This window comes from Anser anser (assembly GCF_964211835.1).
Source record: "Anser anser genome assembly, chromosome: 18".
NCBI lineage: Eukaryota > Metazoa > Chordata > Aves > Anseriformes > Anatidae > Anser > Anser anser.
Window position 1 is genome coordinate 13577911 of NC_139739.1, and position 12327 is coordinate 13590237.

The window sequence follows — 12327 nt, forward strand, 5'->3', positions numbered from 1 at the left end:
TTTTCAGACATCCAGTCCGCTATATATGGTTTAATTCCCATAGCCTCATCACTGCAAACATCCCTGATGAGAAGACTCCCCGAGGCGCCAGCATCACGGATGATGACCTTACTGCACACCGCAAGTGAGTAAGGCAGCTCTGAAGGGTAGGAGTTTTGGCACTGCGAAAAGATCAGCTTTATTAGATGTTTAAAAATGGCACAATAAGCACCTGACTCATCATCCAGAGCAGTAACAGAGAGGCATGGCATGTTTAAAAAAAAAAAGAGAGAGAGAGAGGACTTTCAAAACAGCTGATGAATTGGTTGTTTACTTCTGAACACACACAAAAAAATGCATTTCATATTTCAGCAGGTGAATATAAAGGCCACTGAAGCCAGACAGGGAATACAGCCCTTCCCTTGCTTGACCAATATTAGCAATGATGTCTCCTCCTGAAGGAAAGCTGCTGGTATTTAAACTCCAGGTTTTGATATTTGCATCTCAGATGGATGTTAGCATGTCTAATTGAACTATCAAACTACAATGTACTTCCTTCCCCCTTCCTGAATAGATGAGAAATGTGTCAGCAGATGACAGTTATGTCTCTGCGTCGCTAAATTCAGCGTTCAGTGTTTGTTGCCAGGGCTTGGTGGGGTCCCTGGAAGGAGGCAGGAGGGAGTTTTCTCATGTCGAATCTGCACAGATAGCCCCAGCGCAGAAGGGATGGGTTTTTATATTCCATCTTCCGAAGCGCTGAATTTTGGTCTTTTCTGGCAATTTCCAACTCTAATCTAATTTGCCCTGCTAAAATATATGATTAAGCTAGCACGCTGTGGTGTCCTGGTTGTGTTTTGCACAGGCATCGAGGAATCATCTATGCCTACGAGTTCTCAGTGGACCAGCTGGCTGCAGAAAGCGTCCTTCCTATTTGCCGCTCCTCCTACGATGACGTGACTGGCTACAACTACAACATCGGCCTCGCAGTTCCCTACGATAACATTTAGGTAACTCTTCACCTGGCTTCAGTGGTCCAGCCCTCTGCCAAGTCCGTGGCTGTAGGCAAAAAGGTTCACGAGGGACAAGTGCCAAAAAGATTTCACGGGCTGCAGGCGCATCAAAAGGGCTGAGTTTTACCCAAAAACCTGGGGTTGTGAACCAGAGCGGAGTATGACTGCCCTCGAGCATATCACTAAAACACGTTGCTGTGCTGTTCAAAGGTCTGCTTGGTGGAACAGAGACCGACGAAGGAAGGGGAGCAGCACGCTTCAGTGCAAACAGATGTTCGTTCCCACTGCTTGTGGGAAAAACGCCGCTGATCCCAGCTTGGCAGGGGACGCGGGCTGGTCAGGAAGCACGAACCTGGAGTGGCAAACTGCTGAGATGGTGGGAGGCTGGGAGCGCATCGAGGAATTCATAGCCTGCAGATGCCTGCCCGTCCTGAGGGGAAAGGACCGGCATCTTGCTGAGCCCTACGTGACTGAAGTTTCTTTCCTTATAATGAGCTGCTCGTTCTTCTTTTCCTTGGAGTGCATCAGAATGTGTCTAGAAACAGGAACATGCCCAGAGGGTTGCGGTGTTTGGGTAAGCAGAGGCTGATGGAGAGAGGGACGTGAAGGTTGGCCTCGTCCAGACTGGGTGCCTGGAAACTCAGCAGGCCACACGTATCAAAATTATTTTAAAATACGTAATTTTTCTTAAAGTCTCTAAAATCCTAGATCAAATGTTTTCTGATTGTATATATGTACATGTGTGTTTGAATTTTTGTTCTTAGGTCCGTTAGGGTGGAATAACCCCTGTGTACTGAAACAGAAGGCCATCATGTCTCAGGTTAGTCCTAAGGTACTTTATATGTTGGCTCTTGCCTTTCGTGGCACCTGAAGGCTTTGGCTTGGCCTGGTGACCATCCTCACTGCTGAGCTGGCAATTGATCATGTCAGTTTAATAAGCAGAGGGGATGAACTGCCCAGAGTCCCCCTGCATTGTTAATTTGCACTAATGTTACAGAGAAACACCAAGGCTGAGGGCTAAGATGCGATACCTCAGGTGAAATGAGGAGTAAGGATTTACCTTAATCACAGGCTGCACAGAAATAGGTAGAGCCAGTTAGGCTGACCGAGAGCTCAAGTCCTGTATGGATACGTTTTACTGTTGTAAAATTATTTTTTGTTTGTCCTCTGCCATTGCGAATGTCCTGGTGCAAGCCAAGGCAAAGTAAACCAAGTTTAAATTGAGTTAAGTTTCAACAACTTTTTGCTGGCTTAATGGAATCAGTTTGTAAGTACAGTCTGTTAAATCAGCGCGAGGAAATCGGTGCCTGAGCTCGCGAGAGAGGGGCTGGCTGCACTGTCAAGCAGAAGTTGCTTCAGTGCTTCCTCTGGTCACTGAGGCAGCCCCTGGAGAGCTTTGTTCTGCCCTCCTCCTGCCTGGAAGAAGTATTTCGCAGCTCTTTATTGGGTTTGGCTTGGGGTGGTTCTCCGTGACCCCTAGGCCGACCTTCACATGTGTGTTTGTGCTTTAACAGTTAGTTTGTTCGTGGTGATGGACTGATGTAAGAAGTGCAAGGGGGGAAGTCGTTCCGGTCACTCTGTCTGACGAATAAATTTTTATCTTTTCAAGAAGCCTTTGGTCTTTTTTTTTTTTCCTCTGCCGTTCTGGGAAGCCAGCTCCCCCCCTTCATTCCTGGAACAGCCAGAAGTGTCACGAATGCGTAGCTGGGGCAAGAGCTTAGTTGAAACCTGTCAAATAAATAACAGTTCCTGTAGCACAAGTAAGTTCTGGGGTTGCTCAAGCCTTGTGTCTTTTGATGTGGCTGAACACAGAAAGCTTCCGCCTTTATTGTTCTCCTTGCCACAGTGCTGTGACCCCGTGCCCCGTCTCACTTTAATACATCCTCGGCTAGTTAAGCCGCTGACTCTTCTATCTGGCCTCATTATCTCGGGGCAACTTTGTTCTTTCTTCATCTCTCTGCTGCACACAGCAGATAACTTTGCCTTGGGCCAGCGCGGGTTGAGACCTTTTCCGGCCATCCACCTCCCCACTTCCCTCTCCTTCTGCACTGCCTGGGGTGAGGATGTGTCCGTCTCGCTGTGCTGCTCCCTGGCAGCTGCTGAGCTGCTAGAAAATGGATGCACCTGGATTGGTGGAGGTATCTGCTGGCTTACACAAAGAGAAGACCTCCTAGTCATCAATTTGAGACCAAATGCCAACCCCTTGGGGTACTGGAAGACTTGGAGTAACCTCCAGGGGAGAGAGAGAGTCCCTCTCCTGCCCGCTCTGGATGCAGTCCCTCCGCGTGGGTCGGAGGGTGGTCCGTTTTTCATGTCACTGGAATTTGTTTAGGAAAGTTGTACCACAGCAGAAGATTGTGTATATATTTAACTGGCATTCGTAATGCAAATGAGGGCACTTAGGCTGTTGGAGAATATCTGTGATGGGAGTTTAATTTTTGATTCTGAAAAGGGATGATGTCCTACTTCAGTGGGTAGTCATTAATACTGTGCTGAAGTGGGTGCTGGAGTGCAGCAAATGCCGTTGCGACTGTTTAAATGTCAGCTAACCCTGGAGAAGATGCAAATGAAGTCTGTTCCTTAATAACTTTGAGAACGGCGTCGCCATCCAGTCTTTAGCAGAGAGAGCTGCTGCCTTTGGCTTTCCCAGCCGGGGCCTCCCTGGGACTTGGTGCTACTGGTATGTGGTAGGCAGAGCCCTGCTGTGTCCCCTAGGCACAGGTTCTCACTCAACGAGGGAACATCTCAGGTGGGTGAATGTGAACCTAGGCTGAGGCAAGGTTCAGGTTCAGGAGCTGCAGTCGGGGCACTTGGACCAGTGCTGTTGGCTCACCAGGGGATGGAGCGAGGCACCAGGCTGGTGGCCTGGGCAGCTGGGGACAGCTGAAGGAGGCATTCAAGGAGAACATGTGGTCCTTCTTCCCTGGACATGAGAAGTGTTGGAGCACGAGCTTCTTCCCTCTTTTATCCAAAGGGAATACATGATCAAAGCGGGTGGCTGTGGCTGTATCGCAGCTGCCAGCTGCTTCCAGGCGCCAGAGATCTGCTTCGAGAAAAAAGGAGACGGGTGGTGCGGAGCAGAGCAGCCTTGCAGCAAAGGACAGAGGTAGGACACCCACAGCTCTATTGCTGTCCTGACAAAACTGCTCTCCACATACTACGGGCCTAGGGCACCGCCAAAGATGCCATGGGAGTATTTTGTGTCCTTGGCTGGGCTGTGGCACGCTGTCCTTCCCCATCCTGATGGGGAAGCACATGGTATCGATGCACTGTGATGGTGCAAAAAAAAACCAAACCACTTTTTTCCCCTCTCTGCAGCCCTGTTTCCTTTCAATGACATTTGGCTGCTGATTTCCCTCTTCAGTGTCCCCTAAAACCTTCAGCTGCTGACTTTTCATTACATATTTCTAATGGCTCAGTGCATATGAGCCAGTGCTGGCGTCCTCCCAGCCCCTGGTACCTCGGAGCCCTCCCTGCTGCCGAAGGGGAGATGAGGCAGCGGTGGTCGGACACCCCCACGGCACCTGAAGTGCTGGTGGCTCAAGTGGTAGAAACTAACTGGGAAAGTGCCTCTCCTGGAGCAGGAATGGTGATGTCTGCAAGGTTCTGGCCAGAAATGCGGCTCACCCGCCTTTCCATAAAATGCATCTCCATGCACATCAGCTGCTGGTTCCCTTGGTGCAGACGGGTTCTGCGTCACCTCTGCCTTGCGCGGTGCCACTCGAAAGAAGGGGAAGCTCCTTGAAATTTGGTGTAGGAATACGCACTGACCCACTGCTGGAGAATTTTGCTGAATTTTCCAACATCCTGCCACGTTCACCCAGCACCTCGGCTGACCACTGCTCCCACCCCCATGGCAGGACAGCGCCCACCTGCCCCAAGGAGATGCTGCTGCGGGCAGTGCTCTGCGCGCTCCCTGGCCCTTTATCCTCGTCCCCTGCTAGCAGCGAGGCTCTGGCTTGTCTGGAGTGCTGCTGCCCCTTTCATCTGCTCCCTGTAACCTACCTCCTGCATTCTCCTCATCCCGTTTCCCAGAGAGGAGACAAACACGAGAGAAGCAAAGCTGCGGTCGAGGTGCCCTGGGCTGCCCCACGCTGCCCTTTTGCGCCCTAACGAACCAGCTGGGTGCAGATAATTAGCGTAAGGGCTATAAATAACCCTTCGGTCCTGCCCCCTTCTTTTTGCATGCTGCTTGCAGCCTTTGCTGGCTGCAAGAGATGCTGATGCTCCAAGAAGACTGCTAGGGAGTTTTCTCCTGGGGCTGCAGGTTTTTTTTTTGTCGCACCTTGCAGTGGTGCAGCACCCCCTGCGCGGGTCCCCGAGGAAAAGGACGGGGCGTGGAGCTGCGGCTGCCTGGGGGCAGCAGGGCCGTTCGCAGCATTTCTGTGGGAATTCCTGTTAGAGGAGGGGGAAAGGAGCCCATGTCTGCTGAGACCTGGGGATGGGGGCTGGACCTTGGGTTCTTGGGTCCCTGGGGAGGAAAGGGAGGACTGAGGGTCTGGTGCAGTGAGGAGGAAGAGGAGGAGGACGAGGAGGGGTTCAGTCCCAGCTCCTGCAGCCAGGAGGTCGAGCACTGAGGCTCTGCATGGGTTGGTGCTGATGCAGATGCAGCCGGGGGTGAGCCCAGGAGGGGTCTGGAGGATGACAGGGTTTGAGTCCTGCAGCCCCACAAACGCAGCCAAGGCTGTGGCTGCCCCCCAGGAGCACTGGGAGACCCGAAACGCAGCGCAGCGTCACTGGGAGCTCCGTGACTGCCAGCCCAATGCTCCCCAGCCCTCGCACCCGGGGCGAGCCCCACGTGCTGCTGTTGTACCCCCATGGCATCAGCCTCCGTGGGACTACACGAAGGGGCCAGATCCGTCCCCTGCTCCCCCTGGAGCAGCGCAGGGCTCCCCGGGCCAGGGCTGCATTGCAGGGGGAGGCTGCGCCTGCTCCCGCTGCTGCCTCCCCTCGCTGCAAGGGGGGTGTCCCCCAGCTCCAGGGGCTGCCCGTGCTCCAACGTGGTTTCCTTCCTGAGGGGCAAAGCTGCAAAAACAGCCTCCAGTGGGGACAGACCTCCCAGCTGGACAGACGGATGCCGGCCGGGGCTGGTGCTGGCTCCGGGTGCGTGGCCGAGCCAGCAGCGTTTGCTCCTGGGCTGCTGGCTGCTTGCCGGGGCAGGGGCTATTTCCATGTCACTGGGGGAAGCTATTTTTGAAAAAAAAAATAATAATAATAAAAAACAACCAAAAACAAAACCAAATCTTTCCAGCTTTTCTAAAAATAACCACTGCCCTTTCCCCCCCCCCCCCCCCCCCGCCGCCTTCCCAGCTCGGGCTGCCTTAGAGACAGCAATCCGCCTCGAGCCACCCGGTTATTAATACCAGTAAACAACCCGTTATCTCCGGTGGCTTGTAGGAGCGGGAACATGTGGGGGCGGCAGCACCAGGCTGCTGGGAACCCTCATCCTGCATCCTCGTGTACCCGTGTCCCCGCGTCCCTGCCCCACCGGCGGGGACCGGGTGCAGCCGCGGTGGCAGATCAGGGTCGGAGCTGGGGTATTCCTGGTGGAAAAAGTCACGCAGGTTTAAGGGGAGAGCAGGATTTTTGGAGGCTTCCTGCGCAGGGAGAAGTCCGTCAGGCACCGGGCGCTGGCTGCGTATTTCTCAGCAAAGGGTAAAAAGAGAAATATCTTTTATTACAGATAAAAGCCTCTTATGTTTCTAGAGAGCAGAACGCGGCCCCGCTCGGGACAGGCACGCAGGCGGCTGCACCGTGCTCGGTGCTGCTGTGGAGGCTTCGTCCTCCTCCTCCTCTTCCTTGTCCTCCTCTTCCTCGTCCTCCTCTTCTTCCTCCTCCTCCTCCTCCTGCCCCTCAGGGGTCAGTAGCAGTGCGCGATGGTCTCCATGTTGAGGAAGCGGACGTGCATCTTGGTCTCGATGTCGATCCCCTGCCACATCTGCAAGGGGCCGGGGGTGAGCGGGGCCGAGCTCGGGCTCCTGGCGGGGAGCTGAGCGAGGCCACCAACCTTCAGGAAGTCTTCGAAGGTGATGCCCTCGTACACCTGGTCCGGGCCCTGTGTGCAGCGAGAGAGAACACGTTATGGATGTGCCCATGGCACCAGATCCCCTGTGGGTTGGTCCCTGGGGGCCATGGGACATATCCCCATGGGTGCACAGCCCCATGACCAGCCCGAAAGCAGCTCCCAGCCAGCAGAGCATCGCTGGGGCTGCAGGGAGCTGCCGCTTTTGTAAGCACCGAAGCAGTGAGCATGGTGCTCTTTGGGGTGCCTCACCCCGAGGTGCTCTCACATGGGGAAAAAAAACAAAACAAACAAAAACCCCCAAAAGCTGCTGGCTGCAATAAAACCTCCTCAAGCTAAAGCCCTTTGGAGAGAGAGGGGGCGATGCTCGGGGCAGGACGGCCCCTTCCAGCCCCATTTTTTTGACACCCTCGCGGTAGAGCAAGGAGCCTTCTCCCACCATTTGTCCCACGCAGATGCTGGCTGCCTCCATCATGGCCCCGTCGGCGATGGAGCGCGCCGACTCCTTCTCCAGGTGGGGGTTCCCGGACAGCAGCTCCTCCACCACCTGCGGGGCAGCGGGTGAGGAGGGCGCCGCCACCGGTGGGGTCCCGGCCACGTGTCCCCCCCACCCTCCACGTTACATTTCGGTACTCCTGCAGCGTGATCTTCCCGTCGTGGTCCGAGTCGTACATGTGGAAGAGGACTGGCAGGGACAGGACGGGGGCGGCAGGGTCAGGCCCCCGCCGTCCCACCGCCCCGCTGCCGCCCCGCGCTCGCGGCCGAGCCTCACATTTGAGTTTCTCCTTCCGGAAGCGATCCAGCTGCTCCTCGTCCATGTTCATCTCGATGGGTCTGAAGTAGGACATGATGGTCAGGAAGTCCTCGAAGTTTATCTCATCCGCCAGCCCCGACGACTCCTGCCGCAGGTTCCTGCCGAGAGCGGAGCCGCTGGGGACGGGCAAAGCCGCGAGCCCCTTGCCCCATCCCTCCCCAAATCTTTCGGGTCCCAGAGGCCCTGGTGCTGCTCAGCCACCATATCGTGTTGCTCAGAGCTGGCACCAGCTTCTCCCCAAGACTCAGCTTCAGTTTCCATAATTTCCAGCCTGGCTCCATCTCTGCCCTCAGGGACAGGGGCTTTGCAGCCTGCCCTCAGCGTCCCTCATGCAGGAGCTGGCCCCAGCCCTTCCCGCGGGGCTGGGGATGCTCTTACCGCTTGTCAAAAAAGGCATGGACGATTTTGGCCCTGATGGGGTTGAACTCCAGGTCGGGGATGCTGTCGAAGTTCTCCTTGCTGCAAAGAACAAGGCAGAGACAGCAGAGGAGGGGGGAGCGCTGCAGCAGCCCCTGACGGGCTGGGGCAGAAGTCCCGTCCTTCCAAAGCAATCACAAAGAAAAGGATTTTGCATGAATTTGCCCTAGTTCAGAATGAAAGCAATTTGAAACTGGGGGGAATGCAATTGCCAAATCCACTGCGGCTGCTACTGAGCAACCTCACCCTTCCCTCCCCAAACTGATTTTAGGGCTAGGGTAAACAGGATGGTTGGCAGGGGCAATATTGCTCCCAGACCACTGCTTCACCACATCTTTTTTGTTCTTGTTTGCAATGCTGCAGCCTTCCTGGGACGGCTGGGAAGGATGGCATGGCCGGGCATCCCCCCATGGCAGCCAAAAAGCGAGGCTGGCCCCACGGCGGGGAGGGGGACGCCGTACCGGATTGTCAGCTGGTCCCGGCTCAGCTGCCTGAATCGCCGGTGCAGGTGCTCGATCTGCTCCGAGGTGACTGCCGATGGAGAAAACAGAGGTGAACGGGGCTGAGCTCCCCGGGGGACACCTGGGGACACCCAGCTCGTGTCCTGCCAGGGGGCACGGCCCCACTGCCACCAGGAGACCACTGGGCACCAAAACCTGCTGCAAAGCCTGGGGATGACACCAAAGCCCCCCCCAGCCCCAGCAAATCCAAAGAGCCTCCTGCTCCTGCTCCTGCTCCTGCTCCTGTTCCTGCTCCTGCCCCTTCTCCTCCTCCTGCTCCTGTCCCAGCAAACCGTCCCCGAGTACTTGCAGCCTGGGGTCGGTGCTGTTTCTTTGCCGCATGCTGGGAGGCTGATGGGACACAGAAAACAACACAAAAAGAAGAAAACCCCCAAACCAAGAGCAGCCACCTGTGTATCACTGGGGAGGAGGAAAGGCTGGGCGGGGGGAGCTGTGCTGGCACCCGAAAAGCAAAGGCAAGCATCAAACCACCGCATCCCCCAGGGCTGTCCCGCAGCCGCCCGCCTCGCTCCGCCGCGGGGTTATTTTATTTTGTTCTCCCAGCTGCTCCCTACAGGCTGGAACCAAGCCCCGCAACCCCCCGAGGCGGCACCAGGCTGGCGCTCGGCTGCAAATATTGACAGTGACAATTCCCAGGAGCCCAGGAGCCAGGGACGCGGCGCTCGGGGCTGTTTGCGGAGCCGGCACCGCCGTCGGCCTCCCCTGGCTGCGTGGAGAAAGAGAAAAAAGCATCCTGAAACACAGAGGAAAGCATCCTGAAATACAGCTGGGGGGCTGCGAGCGGTTAACTCCGGCAGCTGAAAGACAACAGGTCAATACCAAGCCCACGCTCTCTGGCTCTCTCTCTCCCTCTTTCTCTTTTATTTTGTTTAAATACCGTCCCTCGCTCCTGTTTTTTTTTTGCCGTTGTTTCGCAGCCTTGAAATAGAAGCCGTATTGATCCTGCCGAGCGTTTACAGAGCCCTATTAATGCTCCGGAAACCCACCTGCGCCTCGCGGCGGCTCCCTGCCTGCCCGCGCTGGCAGCTCTGCCTTCCCCCTCCATGGGATGTGGCCGGGGGCCCTGAGCTCCCCACCCCAAACCCAGCTCCACGTTGATGCATGGGCAGCCCCATTCACCCACATGAGGTTATTTTTTTTTTTCCCTAAATCCCTCTCCCCTCCTCCAGTCCCCAACCCCAACCCTGGCTCCGCGGTGACACACGGGCAGCCCCATTCACCCGTATGAGGTTATTTTTGTTTTTTTTTCCCTAAATCCCTCTCGTGCCTTGCTGCTGTCCACGCACATGGAAACTTTCTCTGGATTCCACTTTCCAATTTTGGCCGCGGCGCCGCGACCTTTCCCACCGCCCCGTGCCAGCACCGCCGGCGCCGTGGGAGCAGCCGGGCCACGGAGCCGCCAGCATCGGGGCCGTGGGTGCAACCCCAAAGCTTTCATGTCCCAGAAAACGTCACCGGGACAAAAACTGGCACCGCTGGGTGGATGTTCGTGGGTCCATCCCTGTGTCTCCCCCTGCCCCAAGGCAAAGGGAGGGATTTTCCTCCCTTTTTCTCCCAACACAGGCTCCTGCAAAGGGCAAAAGCGCTGCACCTGCCCAAAGGGCAGAGCCTGTCCTGCGGGAGGACGGCCTCAAGGGCAGCAGCGGCTGCTGGCATCGCTGCGAAGCATCCTCAGCGCTCTGACACAGCGGGCCTGTGTCCAAGCCGGGGGGGAAATATATATATTAGTATTAAAAGGAAGGTTTGCTGCTTCCCAGCCTGCGGCTGTTTGTGTTGCTCAAGCTAAAGGGGACGCTCCGGGGAGGCTCTGCCCTGCCCCTGCCGCCTCTTGCCACGGTCGGGAGCGGGCACGGTCCTGGAAGGGGCTCCCAGAGCCATGGGGGCACCTCCGGCCTCTGGGCCTCGAGGCACGGGGGGCACAGCCCCGTCTCTGAATCCCCCCGGCAGGCGGACCAGTGGGTGCAAGCCCCCCATCCCCTGCCCTCTTGTTTGAACGGGACTTCTTTGGGTGCTGCCTTCTCTAAGCCCCGCTCTAGGACCGACCCGTGATGCAGGTGCCGCCCTCGGGCAGCCTGGCAGCACCCCCAGGCCGGGGCGTTCCCCAAAAACCCACCCCACAGACACCAGCCCTCTGCCTGCAGGCAGGGCTGGGCTCCCCCCGGGGTCCCTGGTGGGTGCTGTGGTGCCCAGCCCTTGCTGATGGAGGAGGAAGAGGAGGAGAGGGGAGGAAGGAGCAGGAAGGGCGATGCGCCGGACCCCCGCGCCCCAGCACAGCAGAGCCCCCTTGCCCCCGTCCCAGCCCGCTCTCAGCATCCTGGGGCGATGACATTCCCGGGGGGGCACACAACCCTCCCACCCTGTGCACCCACCCTGCTCGGGGCCCTCTGCACCCCCAGGTGTCCCCCCCGTGGGTCCTTCTCCCCCCCGGCCTTCTCGCCCCGCACCAGCCCCGAGAGCATCGGGACGGAGCCGGCAGCGACGGGGCCAAACGGTGGCGTGGGGACAAATCCTCGTAGTGGTGGCACGGGGGGGGGGCTCAGTGCCCGGGCTGGGGGCAGCATGGGATGAGGGGGCTGTGCAGGTGCACCCCCAGGGGACACACCTGTGTCACCCCCAGTGACATGCCTGCACCCCTGGGTGCCATACAGTCCCCCCCCAGGTGACATGCCTCCCCCTCCTGGGTGCCATGGTCTGTCTCCCCCCACCCCCCCGCCGTGTGCCATGTCCTCCCCCAGTGCCACGATGTCCCCCCTCCAGGTGACACGTCCCCATCCCCCGAGGTGCCACACAGCCCCCCCAGGTGCCATGCCCCCCCTCCCATGTGCCATGCTCCCCCCGCCAAGTTCATCTCCCCCCCCCCCCCCAACCAGGTGCCATGTCCCCGTCCCCAGAGGTGCCATTCAGCCCCCCCCATGTTACATACCCCCTCCGGTGCCATGCCCTCCCCAGGTGCCATATCCCCCCCCCCGTCCCATACCTCCCCCCCGCAGGTGCCATGCCCCCCCCGTGCCATGATGCCCCCCCCATGTTCCATGTCCCCCTCCCATGTCCCTTACCTCCCCCCCCAGGTGCCATGTCCCCCCCAGGCGCTGTATCCCCCTCCATGCCCCATGTCCCCCCCCCATGCGACACGTCCCCCCCCCACGTCCCACGTCCCCCCTATGCCCCCCCAGGTGCCGTATCCCATGCCCCACGCCCGCCCCCGGTGCCATGCCACCCCCCGTGTCCCATACCCCCTCCATGCCCCCCTCCCATCTCCCTTGTCCCCCCCCCCGGTGCCCCGCTCCAGCAGCGGGCGGCACTCACAGCCGGTCCTGTCGGCCAGCGCCCGCATCTCCGCGGGCACCGAGTGCGCGGAGCCCATCCCGGGCCGTGCCGGGCCGAGCCGGGCCGGGAGGCGGCGCGCCGGGGGCCGCAGCACCGGGGCTCCGCCGCCGCTAAGGGCGGGCGCACGGGGAGGGAGGCGGCGGCGGCGGCGGCTGCGGGGCTCCCCCGGGTCCCTGAGCTCCCCGCCGCCTCGCCGTCGTTAGGTTTCAGAGTTAACGGGCCCCTGCCGGGGGTGGC

At 58.3% G+C, this 12327-nt stretch overlaps 2 protein-coding genes across 3 annotated transcripts in view; one reads left to right on the plus strand and one right to left on the minus strand.

Moving 5' to 3' along the window:
- FBXW8 (F-box and WD repeat domain containing 8) overlaps window positions 1-2599 on the plus strand; it is a 51691-nt gene extending 49092 nt beyond the window's left edge. The window contains exons 10-12 of the mRNA XM_083804051.1: window positions 8-124; window positions 842-986; window positions 1200-2599. Of these exons, the coding sequence (XP_083660177.1) occupies window positions 8-124; window positions 842-986 (262 nt within the window). The 3' untranslated portion in view covers window positions 1200-2599. The remainder of the gene's footprint in view (window positions 1-7; window positions 125-841; window positions 987-1199) is intronic.
- A 4031-nt stretch (window positions 2600-6630) lies between these two features.
- On the minus strand, window positions 6631-12228 carry TESC (tescalcin). Of its 2 annotated transcripts, none has more exons than XM_083804053.1 (8): window positions 12070-12228; window positions 8704-8773; window positions 8204-8284; window positions 7784-7845; window positions 7635-7696; window positions 7451-7558; window positions 6997-7044; window positions 6631-6927 (listed from the first exon to the last, which is right to left on the minus strand). In XM_083804053.1, exons 1-8 carry the CDS (start codon window positions 12125-12127, stop codon window positions 6850-6852), a joined length of 567 nt encoding a protein of 188 aa, XP_083660179.1. In that variant the 5' UTR covers window positions 12128-12228; the 3' UTR covers window positions 6631-6849. The 2 variants fall into 2 exon arrangements, with proteins under 2 accessions (XP_083660179.1, XP_083660178.1); XM_083804052.1 differs by having other exon boundaries at window positions 7784-7923.
- Between the last annotated feature and the right edge of the window lie 99 nt (window positions 12229-12327).

What these genes read in the sequence shown, in the direction of transcription:
- TESC (XM_083804052.1), bottom strand. Translation starts at nt 12,127, where the DNA reads ATGGGCTCCGCGCACTCGGTGCCCGCGGAGATGCGGGCGCTGGCCGAC. An exon ending in CGGGACCAGCTGACAATCCG is followed by an intron (nt 8,285 to 8,703) that starts GTACGGCGTCCC and finishes TGTTCTTTGCAG; the next exon opens with CAAGGAGAACTTCGACAGCA. An exon ending in CCTTCGAAGACTTCCTGAAG is followed by an intron (nt 6,928 to 6,996) that starts GTTGGTGGCCTC and finishes GGCCCCTTGCAG; the next exon opens with ATGTGGCAGGGGATCGACAT.